General features: G+C 35.8%; 1 protein-coding gene across 1 annotated transcript in view; it reads left to right on the forward strand.

The window, feature by feature from the left end:
• The window catches only part of LAMA2 (laminin subunit alpha 2), a 617443-nt gene that overhangs the window by 129155 nt on the left and 461775 nt on the right, over positions 1–26513 (forward strand). The window contains exon 2 of the mRNA XM_034990595.1: positions 23312–23482. Coding sequence (XP_034846486.1) covers positions 23312–23482 — 171 coding nt within the window. The remainder of the gene's footprint in view (positions 1–23311; positions 23483–26513) is intronic.

Genomic DNA, 26513 nt, shown 5'->3' on the forward strand with positions numbered 1-26513 from the left:
AAAATAGACCTTTCCCTTCCACTGCCAAAAAGTCATATTTTTTTCTTACTCCTGGATTGCTTATTTATCAGTATTAAGTAAATTTCTAAGAGAAGTACAAATATTCATGCACATTGTCTTTATATTCAAAAGAGTGTGTATTCAGCCTTGCTATTACATAAAAAAATAGAAGCTTAAATCGTGAATGTTGTTTTTATTAAGGATTTTTTTAAAAATAGTGATCTGAAAACATTATTGTTCTTTCATAAGCTGGAGAGACAACATTTTGCTATAATATAGCTACGATTACTCTTTTCATCAATAGTTTTGTTAGTAGGTCAAGGACAACTCATACCTAATAAGAAAAGTCCATGGAGAAAAGAGACTAACCATATCAGAATTGAAATTAAATTGAAAAAATTTAAATCAAGGAAACCATTTCTGCTTCTTTATGGTATGATGTGCAAATTCATGCATTTTAAATGGGAAATGGGAAATTTCATAGCCGCTGAACAGCAGTGATGTGAGCTCTGTGGTCAGGCTGGATGCAGGGTACAATATACCTGTGGCAGCTTTTGCTCATTTAAGGAAATTACATTTGAAACATTCTGACTACATTATAGAGCCACAAGAAACTTTACAGTGATTTCTTTTTAGTAGAACAAAGTACTCGCTCTTTTTCAGCTCAGAATCATTTTCCAGTCTTGCTACACTTAACAGGCAGTGCAGATCCAGACATAGAAATGTATTTGCTGTGCACACACCTGCACACACACACACACCTGCACACACACACGCAAAATTTTACTAACACCTGTGTACTTCTTTGTGTGTGTCACACCCATCAACTAGATTTGTGCTTTAATTTGAATATTAATTTACCTCATTGATAAAATGCCCTTCACTTACTCTCTCTGTGTATGTGTTCAGGATTTCATATTTAATCTGATACGGAATAGAATGATAGGTTATGTGAAATTGAGATCACGATATCAATGATCTTTCTATGATGCAGAATGAAATAGAGACTTTGACCAGATAGAAAAAGTATTTGTGGTAATTAAATACATTCATATTATGTCAACTAAATTTGTTGAATATCGATTTCCTTGTTAAATTACATAACATTTTTTTTTAAGATTTTATTTATTTATTTGACAGAGAGAGACACAGCGAGAGAGGGAACACAAGCAGGGGGAGTGGGAGCGGGAGAAGCAGGCCTCCCAGGGAGCAGGGAGCCCGATGCAGGTCTCTATCCGACGACCCTGGGATCATGACCTGAGCCCAAGGCAGACGCTTAATGACTGAGCCACCCAGGTGCCGCTAAATCGCATAACATTTTAATTAACACAAAGACATTGTCAAGTTGCAAGCAGTACAGTGATATTTTGCATTAAGACAGTTGCATAGATGTGCACTAAAATTGAGTCTAACAGCGAGGATGAATGTAGCAGCCACACATTTAGAAACCAACTCCAAGAATAGAGCTGTTTACAAGCAATTAGTATATGTGTGCTTTGTTAAAGAAAGGAGAATTTATTGTGAGTGGGGATGCCTTAACTCTTTCAGACATAAGGATTCTATTTCCCAAAAAGCTCCATTCATGTAGGCAACACTTTAAGTCAGTTTTTAGTTTCTAGCTGTTTTCTGATGTTGGAAAGTGAAACACTAGGGTTTGAAATGGTTCTGGGGACACAGCCTTTCCTGTCAGGGATTCTAGCAGATGCTGATATAATTTAATATTTGTAGAAGACAGAGCAAATATAGAATAGCATCAAATTGATTTTTCAGAGTTTTCAAGCCAGATGTCCCTTGGCATTTACATGGAAGAAGTCTACTCTGTACCACGTTGCATATTTTCGTGTTCAAGTTCTCAGCCATAGTATGTAGTCATTGGTGTTTTGACAGCCATATGCTTAGGCCTTACTTTCTCTATTCAGCCATAGCTAGAATTGAACATTTTTCAAAGTGGAAAATTCCAGGTAGTTTTGATTATAAGAGAACAGAAAACTAGTATTCAATATTAAAAATAAAAAGGCAGGATGTATCTTTTGCTTAGTAATAGCTCCTGTATTGAAAGAGAATGTCTTACAGCTGTGCAAAATAAATAAGCACTTTGAAAACAGATATCCTAATTCTTATCAATAGAGTTTAATTTTGTACAAGGCTCTAGCTAGACACCGGCAGAGTTACAGAAATGAGTAACTCTGGAGTGATTAGCCCAAGGCTGGCCTCATCTTGTAAATAACAAGCATTCTATAAATATTTGCTGAATGAATGATAAGTCAATATGTTAGAATCCATATATAATAGTTTGTAGGAACTTTTACCAAGAGCTTATAGGTTTTAATATGTGGAGATGTACATACACACAGATGTGTGTGTGATTTGTATGTTGATATAGTGCAAGTGAATCAAATAGTTTGATGAGAACTTTTGAGCACTGACCGTGTACCTTTGAACACCACATGCTGGCATTCTGGATTTTCCAAACTAGTATGTAATATTTTGTTCTAATGTCATGAGTATATCTACATAAAGCAAATAAAATAAAAATGTATTCTTTGAAATGATGAATTTTATGATATAAATTAATTGATAAGGAGTAGGGAAGGATGGGGAATTTTTTTTATCAAGAGGATGGATTTTTAACTGATTTTGAAGGAAATATTAAATTGAGAACCATGGATAATAAATCAGATAGGGAAATTAACATAACCTGGGTAAGGTGGGTAATGAGATAGTGTTTTTCCCCCCAGTTTTATTGAGATGTAACTGATACACGTTATTCTATGTTTCTGGTATATGGCATAATGATTTGACTTATACGTATCGTGAAATGATTACCACAATAAGTTTAGTAGATAGGAAAAAAAGAAGAAGAAGAAGAAAATATGGCTTTTTTCCTTATGATGAGAACTCTTAGGATTTACTCTGTTAACAGCTTTCATATACACCATGTAGCAGTGTTAACTATAGTCCTCATCCTTAGTACTAATCTAATCTTAGAGAGGTAGTGTTTTCAGATTAATATAATGGGATCATTTCACTAGAGCATGGAATTTTAACTGAGAATAAGAGACAAATTTAGAATAGATTTAGGTAGGGAAGGGGGTTAGAGTCAAATTATGGAATACTTGGAATACCTAGATGAAACATTTATATTTAATCGAAGAGTCAAATGAGAGTTATCAGAGGATCCAGAGAGAGGCAAGTACAAAAAGAAAGTAGACTTCTGTAGAACTTAATCTGACCATAATTCACAGGAATCTAACAAATAATGATAATTTCTGCTTTGAATAAAAATGGGACTTTAAGCTGCATCAATACTGATCAAAGATAATGTGAATTTAGAACATAGTTTTGAAAAACAAGGATTGACCCTGATAATTAGAAGTTAAAAGAGAAGGATTTATCTCAGCTACCTCTAAAACAATAGAATGCACACATATATATGCAAAATACCATATTTTACTCATATTTTTAAATGACAAACTATTTCTATTGCTCTTTGCGGTGTAATTTTTCCTGATTCATATTTAAAACCAGACTTTCATGTTGTATTCATGCATTAATTGATCTATTTATCAAATATTTCTTGAACACTTTCTTGAGTCCATCATTACATTAAGCAGATATATTATTAAGCAAGCTTTCAATTTAGTTTAGAGAAAGACAATAAACAAATATTATTATGAGTGCCTAGAAATTCTAAGGCCCCAAATCCATCTATCAGTTTCATAAGCATGATTTACAAGCCTGCTTCATTACTGACAGGCTAGACAAAATATATATCTCTAAAGAATAACACTTTACTGGGCATGCTTGCAGTAGCCAAGAAAATATATAGCATTCTGAAAATGTTGTTTAAATGTCTTGTTTCAACATGTTCGGGACCAGTTAATGTTTACAGTTTTGTGAGTGAATAAATCTATATACTGAAAATATTTCATTCAATAAGTTGATCTTCTTGAGTTTTGAATAAATTTTGGAGCCTGAGGGAGACAATATGGTCCTTAAATTCAATCTTGTATGTGTATGTCTAAATTTAAGCTCCTAATATTATCAACTCTTTATTATTATTGTCATATTTTGAATAAATGAATTACCTTTTGGAATATTCTACTCTGCCCAGTAACTTCTAGCCATCACCCAATCTGGCGACAATCTCAAGATTCAATATTAATAATGAAGAATGACCAACCTTTAGCTGTCTTGACATGACCGAATCCACCAAATATATATTTCACTTCCAAAATAATCCAGGATATATTACCTAGATATGATTTTAGATGATACAGTATGTTGTTACATTTATCAGCAGTAAAAAAATAGATAAAATATTGTTAGATTAAAGGAGAGAACAATAAGAGAAACGAGCAGACGCCAATCAGAAGTTTCATCAGTAAAACTGAAGAGCAGTTTACTTTGAAAGCAAAATCTCATGACACTAAAATGAGATGACGAAAAAATTACACTGTGTGCAAGTGTGGAGAAAAAATAGCTTGTGATTCTGTAGTGATCTGAGAGCTCATTATGCATCAGCAGTGAAGAGTTCTAACTACCATGCAATTAAAATACTAGAGTATAAATAAGAGTGTATCGTGTGTGGTGGCATATAAAAACTCAGAAGTGGATGGAATTTTAGTAGAGTGAGACTCTTGAAAAAGGAAACTGATTAGGCATATTTAATTAGAGAACAGTTACACAGCCACCTTCTGTAACATCTTTTAAACAAGAATGTCTCATTTTGGATATTCTACTATAGTAAGTTTGATACTCCAAAGACCAGTCAACCCCAGATGTTTATAGGGATGTTCTCCTTCAACCACAGTAATCTATATCCCGGAGTCCATCAATTTCCCTCTGTCAATTTGACTGCCAATCAGTATTGGGAACCAAATAAGTTTTGATGTAGACAACTACTAACCACTGCAAGTTATAAAGAGTCATATTAATAACTCTCTTCTCTATTTGTGTCTCCAACTCACTGATTCCAGTGAAGACAAAACACTTTTTAAAGATCTGGAAATAGTTGCAATGGTATTTATTCTGAGGGAACTCTAATGAAAATTAGAAACTTTAAAGGTGACTAAACTTATTAAAGAATATAAACTTGATGATGATGAGCTGTTTCCTTACTGCTTATTAGTAACTGGAAAAAAGAGACATGCTCCCAAATACATGAGTTGTGAGAAAAACTGATGGTGAAAGACCCCCAAAAAATCAAGGGAAATTTTTGGACATCTTTAGTAAGCGGTAGAAAGCTATTTTTGGTCACATGTTGAAAGCAGTTTTTCAGAAATTTTTGAATTTTTGAAAATCTTAAGTTGATTTTTAGGAATGGCAGGTCACTTTTTTCTCAGACCAACCAATTGTAGATTCTTCATGCCTCTACCCATTGACTCAGATGTGCTTGCCTGCTAAAGACTACCTCTGACTCTAGGCTAGAACACAGAGTTTTTCTTTCTGCAAGCTGTTGACTCAGAATCAGATCCTTTCTGTAAGACCCTTATCTTTAATTTCTTCATCTCCAAACCTAGATTCCAGGTTCTTATCTAGGTATGCAAGGTGAAGATTAGCTTACTCTGATTTCTTTGGACTTACATCCACATTATCTTAGCTTACTCCCTGGACTTGACTTTTGGCCAGACTGACTTTGAATATCTTTGAAATTTTCTTCTTGCTGCTGGCTGACACCCCCACTTCTGGTTTTTTATTTACCATTTCCAATATGGAAATGTTTCTAATAAACTTTGTGCAGAAATTCTATCATATAATTCTCTTGCAGTGGTTTGAAGCTCTGTGAAGAGAGGGGTCATGCCTGTGTTGTTTATTTTTGTGTAATTACTGCCTAGTTGAGTGCCTCAACAGTTGGAGGCATTCAATGAATATGTGTTACATACAGTTAAAGAACTGGAATTGAGTTTGAAAAACACATGTTCCTTACCTAGGGAATTAATTATCATTACTGATCTTCCATTATTTTATTTATAAAATTGAGCTAATTTTGCCTATCCCATATCTTAGAGTTTCATGAGAATAAGGAGATAAGTGAAAATATTTTGTAATGGATAGTGCTACACATTTATTATGATCAATGAATTGCATGGCTCAAACAAATATTAATGGTACATGCCCCATGACAAAGAAAGGCACATGGCTTTTGTTTTTATTTTTATTTGTTTTAGATCAGATGAACTAGAACAAATATACTAACTCCATGCAGAATTTTTAAGAAAGAAGTTAGAATTGGTATGACTAAATCAATTCCCAGGATCTCATTCATTAGTGAGACTCATTAATTTTATGGATATCAACTGAGCACCCATTTGATGTCAATGATTCTAGTTGTCTCTGAGAATAAAAACATTAATAAATTACAGTCTTTGTCTTCAAGGAACTTAGAGTTTAATGGTCATTGAATGTTGATAAAATAGTAAAAAAAAAATTGACAAAAACCTCATTATATCTGAGAGTTGATATGTGCTTGGTAAATGAAAAGTATTATTAGCAACACTATGCTAAATGACTGTAAAATGCTGATTTTTCACTTCAAGTATTTATAAGAGCAAACAGAATATTTGTGAGTTTTCCTGCATATTTATGTGTGTGTTCAAACAGCTGGTAGAGAACAAAGTGTTTTGCTATAAACACTGTCAAATCTCACTTCAAAAAAAATTTGTCTATAAAACAAGTATTTCCATAGATATACTGAAGCTGCATAGAATTTGCTTTTAAAGCATAAAACAGAATTAGATGCTTGAGTCAGCTGTGAAGTATTTTTTCATGCAACTCTCATTCTAATTCTTCACCCTCTGGATCAGGCTGAGACCTGGCGCAATTTGAAAGTGATAATGCAGTATAAACTTACAGTAGCAATCCAGCGGTGGGCATAACTTTAACATTGTATTTATTAGAACAGTACATTTATATCCTCCAAAATTTTGGGGTTTTTTTTGTTGTTGTTGTTGTTTTAGTAGGAAAGTATTGGGGGCGGGAAGATAGACTGGGTTTTGGGGAAATACATCAGTCAATCAATATAACTCCTAAACCAAAAAACTTATCAACTGAACCAACTTAATCCCAGCGAGAATTCAAAGTGACTTACAACAAAACACAAAAGACGGTTTTGGTTATTTTCTAAGACAGAAGCTGAGAAACTACCTAGAGGTAGGGATTTAAGTTTAAGAAGACAATTAACGAAATAAACTTTAAAGGAATATTGGTTTTAGCCCTTGATGGTAACATTATCTCTGTGTTATCAAGTCACCAAAACTATGAAAGAACTAAATCTGTGTGTGGGTTTGTTTGTTTTGTTTGTTTGTTTTTTTGTATGTCGTTACATTTTGCTTTTTTCATGATTTATTTTTTTATATTTTGACAAAAGGAAGCAAAAGGAAGTTTGTCACGTCTTCAGAAGAGGCACACACCATGTATGTCCTAAATTCTAAGACGAATTTTTCCTTGGGGAGTATTTTCGAGCACCTTTATGTGTCTGGCCCTGGCTAGGCTCTGAGAATACAATGGTAAACAAAGTAAACAAAGCAACATAGCTTCTTCTATCAGGGAGCTTCTGTTCCAGCAAGAGAGATAGACCTTGGATAAGTAATCATTACATAAAATTATACATTGTGATCAGTGCTACAGAGGAAAAGTAAGGCATAATCAGAGATTGTAATGGGGCACTGTTTGGAAAGGTGTAGCAAAGATCTCAGAGGAAGTAAGATTATCAGGAGGAAAGACTCATGAAAGATAGGAGGTGTGAAGAGTAGAGAAAAGTTAAGGAGCAGGGATATCTAGGCAAAGTCCTGAGGGAGGAAAAAGCAGAACCTTGTTCTAGAAAGTGGCTAAAGACAGTATTCCCTGAATGTAATAAGAGGATATTGTAAACCAGGATAACTTTGAATTTTAAACCTAAATTATAATCCATTAAAAGATTTTTAAGAGCAGTGACTTGATCACATTTGCACCTTAAGAAAATCCAGTTTGTTAAAAAGGGGTCGAAAAAAGGCAGAGGGTAAGCAGGAGTCCATTTAAGAGACTCTTGCTGAAGTCCAGATGTTAAAAATGCTGTAACGAGGCCCCAAGTGTTGGTAGCGGCGCAGATATATCTGAAATTAATTTTGGAGTTACAGTAGTATTTAGTTGGGGTGGCAGCAACAGTGACTCCTAGCTTTCTGTATGAGACACCGGGTAGGTAAAGTAGAATGTGTTGAGCTAGAGAAAATTTAGGAGTAGACAGTGGGGGGCTGGGGGGGAGGGGCTCTGAGGATCATGGTAGTGCTGGAGCACTGGAAATCATGAGCTCTGCCTTGGGTAAAGTTTGAGATGTTTGTGAGACATCTAAGTGGAAGTGTCAGCCCAGCATTTGGATAAGGAGGCCTGGAGCTTCAAAAAGATATCTGGCCTGGAGCTATAACTTGGGAGTTGTTGACTCTGCAGACGTTATGTAAATGGCTTCGAAGCGGATTAGATTATTTGGGGAGGAGAACGAAATGAGAAAAGGATACAGGATCAAGCCCCGAGGAACTCTTATATTTACTGATAAAAACAAATAAAAAGAACAAAGCAAATGAATGTAACTTTTCTTTCTCTCTCTTTTTTTTTTCTAAGTCTTTTAAGCCTGGGCGAACACAATGTAGAACGTTTTTTAATATATCTGTTTCATCATTAGGGGTAAGAAATTGTCTAGCAGTCCTTAGAGAGCAGGGCCCATGGGGAACAGCATCTTTCCTGCTGCCATTGTATGCATCAAAGCTTACATGAGCCCCTTCTGAATTTTTGTTTGAGGGATGCAAATGCAAGGTCATGCTCCTTGCATAGCAATTAGCTTCGAGATTTATCATATTTTTATTTTTACATTTTGGATTGTTAACCACAGATAGACACAAAGTTTTCGATTTGTTTTCAATAGTGCAAACACCTCTGTTACGGGGTAATTGCCAATTTAAGGCTCTCGGTTTCATTTTCAGTGACTTAAAAGTGTTTTTGCATTTCCTTGCCTTGCCTTTTTTACTTCTCATTTTGAGTTTGCAGGCAGACCTGCCAAAGAGACATCTAGTTTATAGGTTTGGTTTTGTAAGCCAGGCAGAAGAGAGCAGATACTGAACATATGTTCCGCTGATATTGATGAAGTGAGGTTGGAAGAAGTTGGAAGCAATCTATTTCTCCCCAACTGCCACCCCCTCAAGGAATATTTTGAGTACCCTTATGGTAGAACATTCTAAATAAGTATCCCAACTATAATAATTATTTTTCATCATAGGATTTTGAAAACCTTTAGGATGAATCAGGATTGTTGTACAAGTGGAACATTAAAAAACAAAACAAAGTAGTTTGTAGATTCTAATTTTACATGGAGAGTGGATAAGATTTCCATGCAAAGTGAAAGGACTGGAAATTTTGTGATCAGAGCAGTCCACTGGATACTCAATAAGCAATGGAAGTGGGAATAGCAGGGACCTGTATTTTGAGTGGGTCAATTTGAACTGAGATAAAGAATCTATTCAATCTAGCCCAAGAATGACAGTTTGCTAAATGTGATTTTTTTGTTGTTGTTCTTCTGCATTTCAAGAAGCCTTTATTGATCAGAGGTAGTATGTTCAACTTCAATTTACCAGGCATAGGATAGTTAAGAGTTGGTTCTGAAAAAAGTTTGGAGGAGTTTGAAGAAGTTTGGGTACAAATGCCTTACTTGAAGTCATTGTCATGGAGACAGACACATTGTTCCGTCCCTTCCTGGTGCACCTGTTAGTGTTCTTACCAGAGATCTGGGTTACAATGGCAGTTACCAGCTTGTGTATGCATAAGTTTTAGGTTACGGCAAATTCATGATGTGATCCTGTTTTAATAAGATAAGTGATACCCTTTGTGAGGAATTTAGTAAAATCCCATAGTGCTTGTCCAGGCCAAGTGGCTAGATGGCATTTGAGTTCACAATGGCCCTCATGGTCCTTGTTTTAGTAAGAATATTTGCTACATAGAGTGGTATTGATAGTCTATAAGCAAAACAGGTTTAAGAGCCATTGGAGTACATATGGTTACATTTGGTTTATTTCTGATGATAATGAAAATACTTACATTTTCTTCTTAATCTGCTGAGAAGGAAGGGAGTAAACAGTTTTTAAAATTAATTCCAGAGAGGTGCATGTACTGGTTTCTTATTTAAAAAGAAGAAAGGAGACCAAACTAACTCAGAAGCCTCCAAAAATATCCTTTTCTTTTGGAAACTGGAAAAGGCAGAACTAAGCAACAGTACAATACAAATTTGAAAGGCCTATAAATGCGAGGCAGGACTAGAATACATGCTCGCTCTTTTCTTTTCTTTTCTTTTCTTTTCTTTTCTTTTCTTTTCTTTTCTTTTCTTTTCTTTTCTTTCTTTCTTTCTTTCTTTCTTTCTTTCTTTCTTTCTTTCTTTCTTTCTTTCTTTCTTTCTTTCTTTTTTCCCTCTGAACAACTGGATTCAACATTATTTTTTTTTCCAGCTTACAAGCATTGTTGTGTCTGGATGGCTATTAGTTCAAATTGGACCGATTTTCTAGTTCTCTAAAACTCTTCATCTGCATCATGTATCAAGAGCATTGAGTTACTTCCTGCAGTGCACAGCTGGAAATCATTCTCTTCGGCAACATTTTGTTTTATCCCATTTTTGTTTTATACCAGTGTGTTCCCACACACCCACATAGCTCAGAATTTCAACAGACAAGTATCTCCTTTTCTTCCTTGATGTGTTTTAGAACATTTTAAATTGGCAGGTTCTCTTTTGTCTTTCAAATACTGAACCACTTGCAAACAGCTCTGTTTGCTTGCATGAATATTTTTAACAATGCTCCACAGACCTGAAAGACTTAAATGGAAAGTTAGAGATATTCAAACAGTTTCCTCTTATTCTTTGAGAGGTGATAGGTGCTTGGCATGAACAAGCAGGAGAACTATCATGTACCAAGACTAGGATGGTTAAAAGGGGGAGAGGGAGAGAGAGAGAGATACATAATGTATTGTTGTAAACAATATGCGATGATTTTTTAAAGTTATTAAGAAATTGACTATATTATATCGGAGAGAAGTCATTGACTGGATGACTTTTCCATAGCAAATTGCTTCGTACCATCTGTTATCAATTATGTTAGTGATGGTCTTCGCAAGCTGGACTATAGATGTTAACAAGAAACGTGATTTGAGAAATTAAAATACATATAATATGTATGCCAATATATAAACATATATATCAATATTTCTGAGTAGTAATAACAAATTGTAATATGCTAGGCACAGACAATGAAGACAACTAGTCTACAATATTCACTTAGCTGAATATTTAGACTGATGAAAACAAGAAATATATATTTAGAAATTATTTTTGCCAGACTACATTAGAAAGATTTTCTTTAAAGACATGAGTTAGGCTATCATCATTTTTAAGTGATGGTTTACCAAACTTCAAACAGTTCAAGGTAATCAAAAAAGAGCACATGAAGAAGAAGAAGGAAAAAAAAAGGAAACTTCCACTGTGAAGCAGAATTTTTAAAGTGGCCCCTTCGGATCATGATCATTGTATAAGCATTGGGTCTTTCTGTAAATAATTGTGATAGTTGTCACTACTGCTCCTTCACATTTTGTCCTAAAGATGTTTAAATGAAGCAGCTGCTTATGTATCTATTTTGTTAGTTACAATAAAATTACCCTCTTGATCTTTGTGTATGTGTACAGGTATGCATGCTTGTGTGTGTGTGTGTGTGTGTGTCTGTCTTTAGGGGCATATGTGGGTGTAGAGCAATGTATAAACGTAATATGGGTCTTTGTCTCCACCTGGCTTCTTGACCAGAAGCAACAGAAATCACCAATACTGTTTAACTTAGGCAGAAATGTATTTGAACTAGATCACATAACTAATTTGCAGAAAGTTCTGAACACAAGGCTTGGGAGATGGTGCTCATCAAGGCCATTTCCAGGTTTCAATGCCTGAACAATCTAGTCAGGGTCTTTTTAGCAACGTTGCCCTTAATGCCTTCCTTCCCCCCCACCACTGGTACTTTTATCTCTGTCACTGTCATCTTATTTTTCTTATTCCCCAACCCTGTTCTTCAAGGGCTCAAGATGCAGAGCCCTAGGCTGAAGTCATGTGCACATGTCCAAGCTGCTAAAGGAAGGGAAGAAGAAAGATCTCCCCTACTTTCACTTCCTTATCAGGAGGGTACCGCATACCCTCTGTACTAAATACAGTGGCAATTACCTAGGAATAGAAATGGAGGCTGGATGTTGGACAGGCAAGAAATGGTAAAGATCCACCACGTTTTCAAATCGCTTGGGTTCTTTGAATTATTTCACTGAGCTAGAGTGCCAAGACAGAGTCCTACCAAATCAAGGGTCTGATCACTTTAATGGCTTTGGTTTGCCAGATTTCTCTCTAGAAAGATTACACAAGTACATCTATTTCTTCTCACTCGATAAATTTAAATTGGAGTGCCTGTAGCTAGTGTTTTCTCTATACTCAATGATGTTATAGAGTAGAAATCCATTGTAAGGATATTAAAGTTTCAGTGTGATGAGGGTTATAATAAAATATCAACTAAGTACTCTGTAGACCTCAAGAAGGAAACAACAAATTCTTTGTGGCAAAGTCAGGAAACACTTTTACAGAGCAGGGATATTTGAACTGGGTCATGAAAGGTGAGTGGATGACCGTGGCCCAGAAAAAGAAAGATATTGTAGAATGGATGAGATAATGGATGAGATGATGCACAACAAAGCACCTGGTATAGTTGTAAAGAATAAGGTGTCAGTACATGTGACATATACAGATAAGTTTAGAGACGTAGATAGGGGCCTGATTATAAATGTCTGGAGGACCAAGGAGGGGCTGCTCTACTATAGGATGACATAGAGGTCTTGGAAAAAAAAAAAGTGATGTGATCAGACTTAATTTTTAGGAAGATAATTTCCATGACACCATGGAAGATGAACAAAAGTGGAGTCATGCAGAAAGACTAGTTAGGGGACCATTGCAGTAGAGGTAAGATCGGATAGGATATCCTTATATAAAAGTATAGACAGACAGATGAGGAGAGAGAAAGGATGTTAAACTAAAGACCTAAATAAATAAATAAATAAATAAATAAATAAATAGGAAGCAGAAATCTTAGCATAGTGAGAAATAAAACATATTTGTTCTCAAAGTGCCTTTTAACATTTTCTGGCTTCTGTGGAATAACATTAAGGCTGGTTTATGTTCACCTTTTGAGGGTGAGTGGCAGAAAACTGGGGGGTAAAAATAACCGAATCAATTAGCAATATTTTTGTGGTTGGTCTTCATGAAGTCAGCCAGTAATGGAGATGAGCAAGAGGAATGGGTGGATGACTTGAACTTTATTTTTTTTTAAGATTTTATTTATTTATTTGACAGAGAGAGAGAGCGCAGAGCAGGGGGAGCCGCCGGCAGAGGGAGAGAGAGAGAAGCAGGCTTTCCGCTGAGCGGGGAGCCCGATGTAGGGCTTGATCCCAGAACCCTGGGATCATGACCTGAGCTGAAGGCAGACGCTTACCTGACTGAGCCACCCAGGCGCCCCTGATTTGAACTTTTTAAAAAAGAAGTTATAAGTGACAAGAGGAACTGATTTGTAAGTAGCAGTTAAAAGCCAGGAGGAGGCTACTTTTCCTTTCCCAGGGGATCTAGGGATCCACCAGGCAGATCTACAGTGTCACTGTCAGAGGAAATCAAGGCTTCAGTTACAATAAGAAGGCTGAAGAAGTGCTTTCTTAAAACAGAGAAATTTGGAAATAAATTTCAGGAGTTACAAAACTATGATGGAAGTCAATCTGTGAACATGCCTATGGATGGGGAAAGGACAACTGGATGGCATAAAACTGAGGAATAGTGGAGGAGGTGAAAGGGATTTTCCTTTAGAGCAGGGAGGGGAGTGAGGCCAGTGAGTTTTACTAATTCTAATCCATTTGGGATTACAGTAACTGGGTGTGAAAGCTAGCAGTGCCATTTAGGTTCTGGGAATTATTTTCTTCATTCGTATAATTTAAATTCTTACAAGGCTTCTTTTAACTGAATACTTTTTGCTACCAGTTAACAGCCTTCTAGTTCGTCACCTAGAGAAATACCACCTCAAGCCTAAGAAACCAGTCTGAACTGCGCCCCACAGGAGATCGCTTACTAGCACGTTGAATGCATTTCTCTCCAACTCACTTGTAGGTCTTCAAAAGACAACACTGTGTATTAAATATGATTCGAAGTCAAAGTTCTTTATTTTTATGAAATAAAAGCTGGAAGGATTGGAGAGCTGTACAGGGAAAACAGAGTCACCTGCTGACTGCTGGCCTGCTGAGGTCTTGGAGAGACTTTCAGCTGTTTTGCTGATACTGTGCTTGCTTTTGTTTGTTTCTACTGATTCTGAAGGGGATTGAAAAGATAGTTTTCCTCTGTGGTATCCAACAAACTTTGCCACATTTGATTTAAGAAATATCAATTTAAAATTTTATTGTTACTGGTATTGACAATTTATAAAAGCCAAAGAATGATATAAATCATATATATACATATGTGCATCTACATATATGTGTATATATATAATGGTTATATATAGATATATACATACATATATATGCATGTATAATATTCTATAGATTCTTTGCCAAATTTTATTAAAATTTCCTCACATACAGAGAAGTTGAAAGAATCATAAACACTCATATACTCAGCATCTAGAGTCTAAAATTAATACCTTACTATATTTGCTCTATTATACATCTATCCATCTGCACATAACTCTCCATCTTATATTTTGATCCCTTGCAAACTTCATCCTCAACTCTTCATCATGAATATCATTAACTAGAATTCAATATTGGTTTACTTTCTTTTTTAAGGTAAAACTTACCTAGAGTGAAATGCACACGTCCTCACTGGGTGTAGCATGCACTCATTGAGTGTAACATTCAGTAAGCTTTAACAGATGTATACACTTGTATAATACAAACTCCTATCAGGAATATTACCATCACCCCAGAAATGGTCTGATGCCTCTTTCCAGTCAGTCTCTACCCCTCAAATCAACCAGGTTTTTCTGTTTTATTTTCCCAATAGATTAGTCTGTTCTAAAAAGTCAAATAAACGAATAATAGAATATGCACTCTTTTTTGGTAAAGCTTCTTTTATTTGGCATAATGCTTTTGAGAGTCATCTCTTTCCATGTATCAGTAGTTTGCTCCACTTTAATGCTGAATAGTGTGCCATTGTGTGAATAAACCACAGTTTCTGTATCAGTTCTCCCATTGATAAACACCTGAGCGGTATCCAGATTTGGTTATTATAATAAGAGCTTCCATGAACAATTTTGCATAGGTCTTTTCATAGACATGTACTATTATTTCTCTTGGGATTTTACCTAAGGGTGGAATGTAGGGGCCTAGGTTTAAATTTATTAAAAAAATGAACAAACAAAAAAATGTCTAATTCTTTTCTAATGTAGTTGTACTAATTTATATTCCCAACAGCAGTGGGGTAGAGTTCCAGTTGCTCCACAAACTTTCAAACATTTGAAGCTGTCAATCTTTTTAATAATCTACCACTTACTGTAAAGCACAAGAACCTTGGAAATGTATGGTTATTAACATAACATAATAAAATAAAATTTAAAAAAAAAAGAACCTTGGAAATATATAGATCTACTTACCATGATCTTTCCACCCCCATATCTTTGTTATAATTGTCATCTGTGTTACATTAACATACATTGTAACCCTCCCTGCCCCCTGCAGCATTATAATTTCTTCTTTAAACATTAAAATGTATTTAAAGACTTAGGAGGGTACCTGGGTGGCTCAGTCAGTTAATCGTCTGTCTTTGGCTTAGGTCATGATCCCAGGGTCCTGGGATTGAGTCCCACATCAGACTCCCTGCTCAGTGGGGAGTCTGCTTCTTTCTCTCTCTGTCCCTCCCCCCTGTTCGTGCTCGCTCTTTCTTTCTCCCTCTCAAATAAATTAAAAAATTTTTAAAAAATAAAGACTTAGGAAAAGAGTCTATCACTTTATATTCAAGTTCATTTACACTTTTTTTCCTCTCAACCAATTTTCTATTAATCCCATGCTATGATTTTTTATATTCTAGATACTGCATTTTTCAGTTCTAGAATTTATATTTGGTGGGTTTTTTGTTTTTTTTTTGTAGTTTCTATTCCTCTACTGGAATTTCCTATTTGTCTTTTCCTTATAAGCATTTTTTGTGTGTGTCCTTGATCATAGGTTTAAAGGTGCTTAAAAATATTTGTATGCTAACTCCAACATTGGGTTGATATCAATGTTGGTCTTTATTCATTGCTTTTCTTTAAATATGGGTAGCATTTTATTTCTTTGTACATTTAATATATTTTTTTAAAATGCAGTCTGGACATTGTGAATCATACATTGTAGAAACCCAGGATTCTGTTATGTTTTTCTGAAGAATAGTCCTCCATTTTTTATTTTTGTGTTATACCAGTTGACTAACTTGTGTGGACTCAAACACTAAACTGTAGTCTCCCCTGTGGAATGCAGCTACCATAGATTTCTGTTTTGTTCTTTTAGCCCCAGTTGGAGTACAGGCTGGGCCATATTCAGGTCTGGCGTCAGTGAAGGATTTGGGAAGAGTTTATACACATATTTTTGGCTCCTTTTATGTGGTTTTCTCTTTTCCAGCATTTTTTTCTCACTTTATTGCAGCTATGGCTGTTCTTAGTTTTGTTCTCTGGTTTTTCAAGATTGTTTAGAAAAAGACAGACAGATGAGAGGAGCTGTGGAATTCTATTTGTGTTTTCACCACTGTGCCTGGTGCAGTCTGAAACACATCCAATATCTTCCTTTTTCTAAGCATACACATCCCTCCTACCTTATCTGTTTTGGGTTGTTCTCCATTGTTTTCAGGTTTTGGGGGTTTCTAAAAATATATAATTTGTTCAGAAGTCATAGCTGTAATTTGTGAGGGGTTTGATTCATTGGAAGCTACTCCATAATTATTAAAAGTAGAACCTCTACATGCAGGTTTTAAAAGTGCTTCTGCCCTTTGAAACCAGAGTGTGGGATTTTGAGGTTACAAATCATCACAATCATGCAAATGTGTATGAACACACCACAGTATTTGGAGTAGCAAATATAGTATAAAAACATCCACCTGGAAATTTGGTGAACTTTCTAAATGTTTGCCATATTGTAAAAAATTTCTATTTTTCACCTGCTATTAAACTTAGCTTTTTCTAGACTATTTATTATAGTATACATTATATAACAGAATATATATTATTTTCTATATAATAATCATATTCCTATCTCTAATAAAATATATAATATAGGGAGAATAAATATTTGTTTTTGTTCAGACTTTGTTATGCCACAAATCCAACTAAATTTACTTAGTCTAGACACTATTCAGAAAAAAATGTCAATCATAATCATATGGGTAATGACGACTGGCTTTTATGTCATTAACATTACATGACCTCAAATTGAATTAAGAGGCTGTAAGTCAATACTCTATAAAGGTTCACCAGCTATTTGTAGTTCATTTACACTCACAGTGTTTACATAATCTTAACCAAGCAACCCATATTGAATATAGCAATAAATATTGCGCTCCTGCTTTTGAGTGGGAATAAATAGGAACAGCTTAATAGATTTAACATATAATGAAAATGGGCTGCAATCTATAATACAACCTGCTGAAGATTCAATAAAAGCTCAGATATTGACTGACTCTTCAAATTGGTTGTTAGCAACTAATTGGAGACCTTCCCTGACCAATATACTTTACTGACTTTTTAAAAAAATAAACAGCAAAATAGCTGATAAAACTTCAAAAGGCAACTGTTCCTTGGCCACAAAGCAAGGCAATTAAATTGAAAAGGTTAATTTTGAGCACATGATTAATAAGTGTAACAAATCAATGGAAAGAACTGAAAGATAATAAATGTAAATTTTATTAATATCTTTGTTTAGGAGTAGAAAAGTCTATGAAGCAACAAAGGTGTGGTGACTGGGCAAGTTATTTCTTCTATTAAATATGTAAACTGATAAGCTGAGGACCAGGTTTTGTCTCTTCTTCATGCCCTGATAAGAATAAGTCTTCTAGGTTAAAGGGCTGAGTTCAAATCTTAGTTTTCAATCTTACTAATTCATAATTTTGTGCAAAATGTTCATCTTCTCTGGGCTTCACGTTCTTCATTTGTAAAATGAGACTGATGAAATCTATGCAATGGGGTGACCAAGCGATTAAAAGTCCTATCAATGAATATGAAATAGCTTCTGAATCAGTGTTACTTCTCTACATGTGATTCTTTTACAGCCATGTCATTTTGCTCACATTTTATTCATTTAATTCTGTGGGGGATTGGAATGTAATCCAATTCTATATTTTCAGACCCTACAATATACAATAAAATAGTTTTCACCAGTCGTCTTTCCTTTCTGGCCCCCTCCCATGATTACTCAGACCTGAGAAAGTGCAGGTCAAGCCAACTCAAATCAGGTCCTACACAGGGCTGCACCAGGGCATGGGGAGTCTTACCCAATCTGTGAAACAGACTCAAGGTCAGGGTCAAAGTCAGAACTAGTCAAAGTTGAGGGAGGAGACAAAGATCACAGAACAAAACTGACAGTGTCCTGCGGCAGTTTTAGAGATGAATGGCCACTGCCAGAGATGGCTTTTGTATAAGTAAACTGGTTTTGTTTGGAGGGATTAGAAGGGGTTTAACTACCTAAAGTTACTCTGCAGGCCAGCAAGACGAGAGGTAGAGTTTTGTCCTAGAAACAGGATGCCTGGCATATGTCTTCCTTCTAATTACCTATTTTGTTCTACAGTATACACTAAAATTATGAAGACCTGTAAAAAAATGCCACTAAAACAAATTACTGACAGTGACAAATAGGCAGTGGTTTGTTTTGATGTATATGTGAACCATTGTGTATACTCTGTGTAATCTCTATGTGTCTAGATCTGTAGCCATATCTGTATCTGTATATCTATATACCTGGATCTGTATCCATGTCTAAACAATCACCTAATCTTATGGGTTAAAACAATCACAACAACTCCATTAGTCACTCAAAATTCACATAAGCTTTCAGAAACAAGTCCATACTCATATGCTGTTCCCTCTGCCTGCTGTGTTTGCTCTTCCCTACTTCCTTTTCTCTACCAGATAAACTACTATTTTTCCTTTGAGATTCATCTCATATCACTTCTCACAAGAAAGCCTATCTTAATAGTGTTTTCATTCTCAAATCTTTTGTGGTATCTGGCATACTGTGCTCAATCCATATTTGATGAAATAATAATTGTACAGTTAAATGCAAAATGGCAATGAATGATAGAAGAGAAAGATAGACAAATTTTATTTAATCATATATCATTTACCAATCTAGAGAATAAAATAAGGTAAAGAGATAATGCTTTGGGAATGATCAAATTATTTTAAAATTTGTAATGTGGTGAACCTCACAAAATTGAGGTAGTTTCCAATAAGTCTGCATATATAAGTAAAACTAAAAAAAAAGATAAATAACATTTGTACTTATAGTACTTTACCATTTAGAAAACACTCTACATTTCCTCATGAAATATATAACAGTAGCTTTATGAATGGCTAATATTTTTCTGACAGTGACCATCTGATCATATTAGCTCTACTCATGTCACATAGGCAGAAAGTCTCATTGAGGGGGTCAGAGCATACAGATGAGGGAAACAAGGGGGTTGGGGAAATAAACTCATCAGGAAGAATGAATAAGATAGTGATTGCAATTGAGTAAAAAGTAAATTCTGTCTCTAAAGGCAAGGGAAACAAAAGTAAAAATGAACTATTGAGACTTCATCAAGATAAAAAGCTTCTGCACAGCAAAGAAAACAGTCAACAAAACTAAAAGTCAACCTACGGAATGAGAGAAGATATTTGCAAATGACATAACAGATAAAGGGCTGATATCCAAGATCTATAAAGAACTTCTCAAACTCAACACCCAAAAAAACAAATAATCCAGTCAAGAAATGGGCAGAAGATATGAACAGACACTTCTCCAAAAAAGACATACAAATGACTAATAGACACATGAAAAAATGTTCCACATCACTTGCCATCAGGGAAGTGCAAATCAAAACCACATTGAGCTATCACCTTATACTAATTAGAATGGCCAAAATTAATAAGACAAGGAATGACAAATGTTGGTGAGGATGTGGAAAGGGGAACCCTCTTACACTGTTGGTGGGAATGCAAGCTGGTACAGCCACTCTGGAAAACAGTATGGACATTCCTCAAGACATTAATAATAGAGCTACCCTATGATGCAGCAATTGCACTACTGTGTATTTACCCCAAGATACAGATGTAGTGAAAAGAAGGGGCACATGCACCCCAATGCTCATAGCAGCAGTGTCCACAATAGCCAAACTGTGGAAGGAGCCAAGATGTCTTTCAACAGATGAATGGATAAAGAAGATGTGGTTCATATATACAATGGAATATTACTCAGCCATCAGAAAGGATGAATACCTACCATTTGCATTGACTTGGATGGAACTGGAGGGGATTAGGCTAAGTGAAATAAGTCAAGCAGAGAAAGACAATTATCATCTAGTTTCACTAATATGTGGGATACAAGAAATAAGGCAGAGGACCATAGGGGAAGGGAGAGAAAACTGGATGGGAAGAAATCAGAGAGGGAGACAAACCATGAGAGACTCTGGACTCTGGGAAAAAAATTGAGGGTTGCAGAAGGGAAGGGGGTGGGGGAATGGGGTAACTGGGTGATGTGCATTAAGGAGGGCACATGATCTGATGAGCACTGGGTGTTATATGCAATGATGAATAAGAGAACTCTACAGCTGAAACTAATGATGTACTATATGTTGGCTAATTGAACTTAATAAAAAAAAATCCTCAAAAAAAATAAGTTCTGAACATCTGGCAAACAAGGAAAAATTGGAAACCCCAAGTAACTATTAGCTGGAGAAAAGCACAAGGCAGGAGGGCTGGGAGGGTGGGGGCATGGCTAGATTGGAGCAGCAGAACCAGAGGGATTTTAGAAACTGGTAAAAGTGTGGTAAGGGAGGGAAGAGAGAGATTGTTTGGAGTCAGCTTTTTGGGAGACCCTGAGAGTGACTGAGACAATAATTGTGATCTTGCCTGGTCTTATGAATTTGCTTACCTCTTTGAAATTGTTGAGTATGATTACAAAAGAGATCAAAATTATTTAAAAATCTTTTTTATTTGCTGTACTGCTATTTCTTTCAATGCAGTTCTAAGATCAACCAGGACCACAAGTTAGCAATAGATTTATGTAGTTTCATATGATATAGTAGAGGACATGCAGTATAGTGATTAAGAGGACAGATCTGGAGCGAGATTTCTTGGGCTCAAATCACAGTTCTGCTATTTGCTAGCTGCAATCATAGGCAAGTTACTGAACATCTCAATAAAATAAGGGTAATAATAGCATGTAGCTCCTAAGGGTATCATTTGTAGCAAATTAGTCCAAGAGATAGAGTGCTAGAACAGTGCCTGACAGAATAGTTCCTGGAACATTATAAACATTCAATAATGCTGATGAGGAGGAGGAGGATGAAGATGCAGATAATGCAAAGAACATTTATGTGGCCAGTATTTATAATCCATTCATTTTACAAATATATTGCGTACTTACTCTGTACCTAGCATGTGCTAAGGTTTGAAGATAGGGAAGAAAACACTGATGAACTCAAAACTCTAGGGATCTCAGTAAAACACTGGGACGTAAGATTTAGTTAATAAAGAACTTTCTATCAGTGGTTGAGTTAATGTAGACCTACTTGGCATGTGTATAGAGCAGAGACCACCTAAATGGTTAGCATGTTCCTTATACAAACTGAGTCAAATTATCTGTAATCTTAAATGTACTTTCTCCAAGACAAGTTTTTTAGTTAGAGTGGCTTCTGATAAATGACTTTACTATATTGTCATTGAAAATAGATCCATAAAATACAAATACTAGACATGTATACATGAAGCAGAATTGACATTAAGTTGTAGCAAGTAAAGACCTGAGTTCATTTGGAATGAAGGGCCTTCTCAACTCTACACTAAGATGGGTCTCTGTGATTTTATCTGAGCAAGCTTAAAATTCTATTGTATCTAAGAAATAATTGCCGGTAGGATCATGGACTACTATACTTGTTGTTTCTGATAATATATTGCTATATAATATGCCCTATAGCACAGAAGGCAGTAAAGAATTGTTTTCCAAAATCTTTTTATCATTTGCTCTTTTCTCCAGTTTGGATATAAAGGAATTATAACAACCACTTAATGCTAAATAATAATTGGAACATAAAAATGACCACAAAAAATATAAATGCAAACTTGTGCAAAACCTTTACATATGGTTATAGTTTACTGTTAGATATAAAATAGCTGAAATGGAAGATGGAAGATGGATCTTTTGCCAATAACATGAAGAGAAGATTTTTTTAATTTTTTTATTTTTTATTTATTTATTTTTTTATTCTTATGTTAATCCCCATACATTACATCATTAGTTTTAGATGTAGTGTTCCATAATTCATTGTTTGTGCATAACACCCAGTGCTCCATGCAGAATGTGCCCTCCTCAATACCCATTACCAGGCTAACCCATCCTCCCAACCCCCTCCCCTCTAGAACCCTCAGTTTGTTTTTCAGAGTCCATCGTCTCTCATGGTTCATCTACCCCTCCGATTTCCCCTGCTTCATTCTTCCCCTCCTGCTACCTTCTTCTTCTTTTTTTTTCTTAACATATATTGCATTATTTGTTTCAGAGGTAGAGATCTGAGATTCAACAGTCTGAGAAGATTTTTTTTTTAAGTGTGTGTTAGAGATGGGACTTTCTTCCTAATTAAGTATTAGAGGTTAAAAATTAAGAAGATAGGGGGCACCTGGGTGGCTCAGTTGGTTAAGCGACTGCCTTCGGCTCAGGTCATGATCCTGGAGTCCTGGGATCGAGTCCCGCATTGGGCTCCCTGCTCGGCAGGGAGTCTGCTTCTCCCTCTGACCCTCCCCACTCTCATGTGCTCTCTCTCACTCTCTCTCTCTCAAATAAATAAAAATTAAGAAGATAGGTTTAGATTTTATATTTAAGACCCAAAAAGAAATGTTCATTTGAGAACACATGCTATTTATATAGAGTACTTAATTAAGTCAAATATTCAATTATCACTGATTATTTAATTTTCGATTAATTTAATGCTCTGAAAAATATCCTATCTTAATTTCATCTTAAAATGCACCAAAATCATACCATGTTGTTTCTGGCCCACAAATCTTCATTTGTCCTTCTTTTTCAGGTTTATTTCCTGCTGTCCTGAATCTTGCTTCTAATGCTCTCATCACCACAAATGCAACATGTGGAGAAAAAGGACCTGAAATGTATTGCAAATTGGTAGAGCATGTCCCTGGGCAGCCCGTGAGGAACCCTCAGTGTCGAATCTGCAATCAAAACAGCAGCAATCCATACCGTATGTATTTTAATACGTATTTGCCTGGCACTGGCTAGGATCTGTAATTGAGAGATTTTGAGGTGAAGTTGCATTAAAGTCAAAGGGTTTGTGGTCTCCCAAATTCCTGGAACTTGGAACTTGGGAAAGGGAGCTTCTTTATACCCTTTCTCTACCATCTGACAAACATCACTGGAGTTCTTTATATGTACTAGGTACATTACTTGAGGAAGGTTTTCTAGCTGAAGACCTGTGCCAGTCATTAGGTTTACTACTTCCAGAATAGTATCTGAGGATGTGGTTATTAATGTAGGCTTTAGTCATTCATTGGTCACTTATGTGCCAGGTACTCTGGTGAAGATTCAACTTCAGCAGGAATAAGGTGTGGTCCCTCACTTCAACTAATGAAGAAATGGGCAAAAAGTCCAAAGTAAAGAATCAGTAGAGGGGCTTGAAGGAGAGAGAGGAGGGTCACAAATTCAGTCCTGGTGCAAATGAAGGCTTGCCAAAAGAAGGGATATCTAAGCCGAGATCCAAGGACAAGTATTAGCTGAGCAGGTAAAAGAGAGAGTGGGAAGAGAAGAAGAAATGCCAAGAAGAGACTTCCGAATAAGACAGAAAAACTTACTTGCTCAGGGAACTACAAGTAGTTAGGAATGGCTAGAACTAAAAGCATCAAAAGGCAGAACGTAGAGATAAATCTTGTGCAGAGCCTGGAACCAGATTATGGAGGTTCTTAAACACCATAAGAGGAGTGTTTTAAGGACAAGTGTCATACAAAGCCCCCTTGCTGGCTTCTATGAACTCCACTGACATCTCAGATTCATTTATGTATTTATTTGGCAAACATTTGAACACCTGTTATTAGCAATGCATTGTATTGAAGCATAATGGTAAATCATAAGTAGCCCTTAAGAGACTGAAAGGGGAAATAGGAGAAGCAGAAAAGTAAATAGAGTGTTAAGGGAACATGAGAGAGGTTATTTAAGTATTCCTGGGGGAAAGTGACCCATGTGCTGCAAAAATAAGAGTAAGATGAAAAGTATTATAAAAGAAAAAGCATATGCAAGTCTTGGAGGTATGGAACAGCATGATACATTCAGTTAATTATGAGTAATTTGGTTTAACAGGTAAAGAACTTATATGGAGAAGGGGAGGGTGGTATGCAAGAATTCTAGAGATGGAGGTTGATTTAGAGATACACATTGGGAAATTATCAAATATATATTGGGGAGGTTAATAATGTAAATACTTAATGTCAGTGAGGTGAGTAATAAAACTTCACAATTATATTATTTTAAAATTTGCTTAGTTTCCTTCTCTTTTTAAGTTGCAAAGCTTATAAAATGAAGTTTTCTCTCACAGTCTACATTTTTTTATCTCAAAAGAAAGTTGGAAGGCATTGTGCATTCTTTACTGGAACTGGTTAAAAGGAAGAACGCATAGTCGCCTCTCTATTGTATAATTTAGGGATGCTGAAAACATTATTTTATTTGGAGAATTGGGACTTTTGTGACTAAAATTGGTGGTCTTGTGTATCACAGAATGTTAAAAAAAAATAAGAAGAAGATGGCGACCATCACAAACCTTCCTTGCCTTTTAACGGCTCTGGTTATTTCTATGACGTAGATTATCATGGTATGGGCATAGGAGTGGGGAGTGATGGAACACATCTTACCTGTTTGCTTATTTTTGTATAGGACAATAAAGGCAAAGGACCTAGGTCAAAGCCTTATGGAAATATCAAAAACTAAGGGAGGTAGGTTAAGTGGAATCTAGAGATAATAAAGAGAGGCAATAAAGAGAAACAGAATCCAAGGAAGGAAATCAGAAGATTCAGGTACCATGCATGTGAGAAAGGAAAGAATTTTCAGGAAGAATGAGTAATCCACAATGTTAACTGCTTCCAAGAAATTGAGTAAGCAAAGTGTAAAATAGATTTTCCTTGGTTTTGAGAGTATGGGATCCATTGGTAACCTTGTTAAAGCAGTCAGTGGACTGATGGTGGCAAAAGTCACACCACAAGGTTGATAAATGAGTGGTAGAGAGGAAAGAAAGGAGTGTAGGAATATTCCCTCAAATATCTTTGATGTGAAAGGGAGTGGAGGACTTCGACAGAGGAACATGTGGTGTATTGAAGGTTTTCAGAGTCAGGAGGCATTTGAACAAGTTTCAGTGAAAGGAGAGGCCAGGAAAGTTGAGGATAAAGTTGAGGATAAAGGTGGGGGTGGTAGTTCTCTAGAGGTAAAAACGGATGAGTCACTAAACAGAGGTGGAAAGCCTTGAATTAAGAGACACATATCTTTTAACTGATCAAATCAGAACGAGGGAGGATGAGTAGAGGCAGAGAGAAGGAAGTATTTGGGAGGGAATTATTATTTAATGTTCTTGATTTTCTCATTAAGATATGTGTCTGAGTCTTCTGTTAAGGAAAGAAGTAAAATTTTGATTAACTGCTTTCGGGGAATAGGAAAATTGCTGAGCCATAATGAGAATAAAGTAAGAATTCCATATGGGGTAAAATGGAAGAATCAAATGTTTGTACTGAGCCTCATGCAATTTTACAGAGAAAGTGGAATGGAAGGATAAGGTGGCAAGAAAATGGAAGTAAAGGCCAGAAGATAAATGAATTGATGGACTATGAGCTTTAGGTTCATTAGGGAGGAAAATGAAGCCTGATGGGGAGAAACTGCCATTGGTTTAGACTGGTAGCCTTGATGATTTCATGAGGAATGTGAGAAAGCCCAGAGGCATAGAAATGGTTGGGATGGAGTGGGAGTGATGGGCAGGTGGTTGGGAGTGTGTGAATGCATGTTTAGGTTGGACTGGGCAGAGAGGGAGAGTTAAAGTGTGTAAAATTGTGTGTGTGTGTATACATGTATATGTGTGTGTGTATATAAATATAAATACACATATTTATAGTTCCTATAAATACAATGTTAAGATAGATAAGGTTTGAATATAGAAAGCAATTAAACAAATATTTGAAACTATAAACTCAGGGCTTATATACCTAGTGGTACATATTATAAGTGATGTAGAATTTCTGAGA

Source organism: Mirounga leonina, unplaced genomic scaffold, assembly GCF_011800145.1.
Source record: "Mirounga leonina isolate KUSES-001 unplaced genomic scaffold, KU_Mleo_1.0 Mir_53, whole genome shotgun sequence".
In the NCBI taxonomy this organism is placed as follows: Eukaryota; Metazoa; Chordata; class Mammalia; order Carnivora; family Phocidae; genus Mirounga; species Mirounga leonina.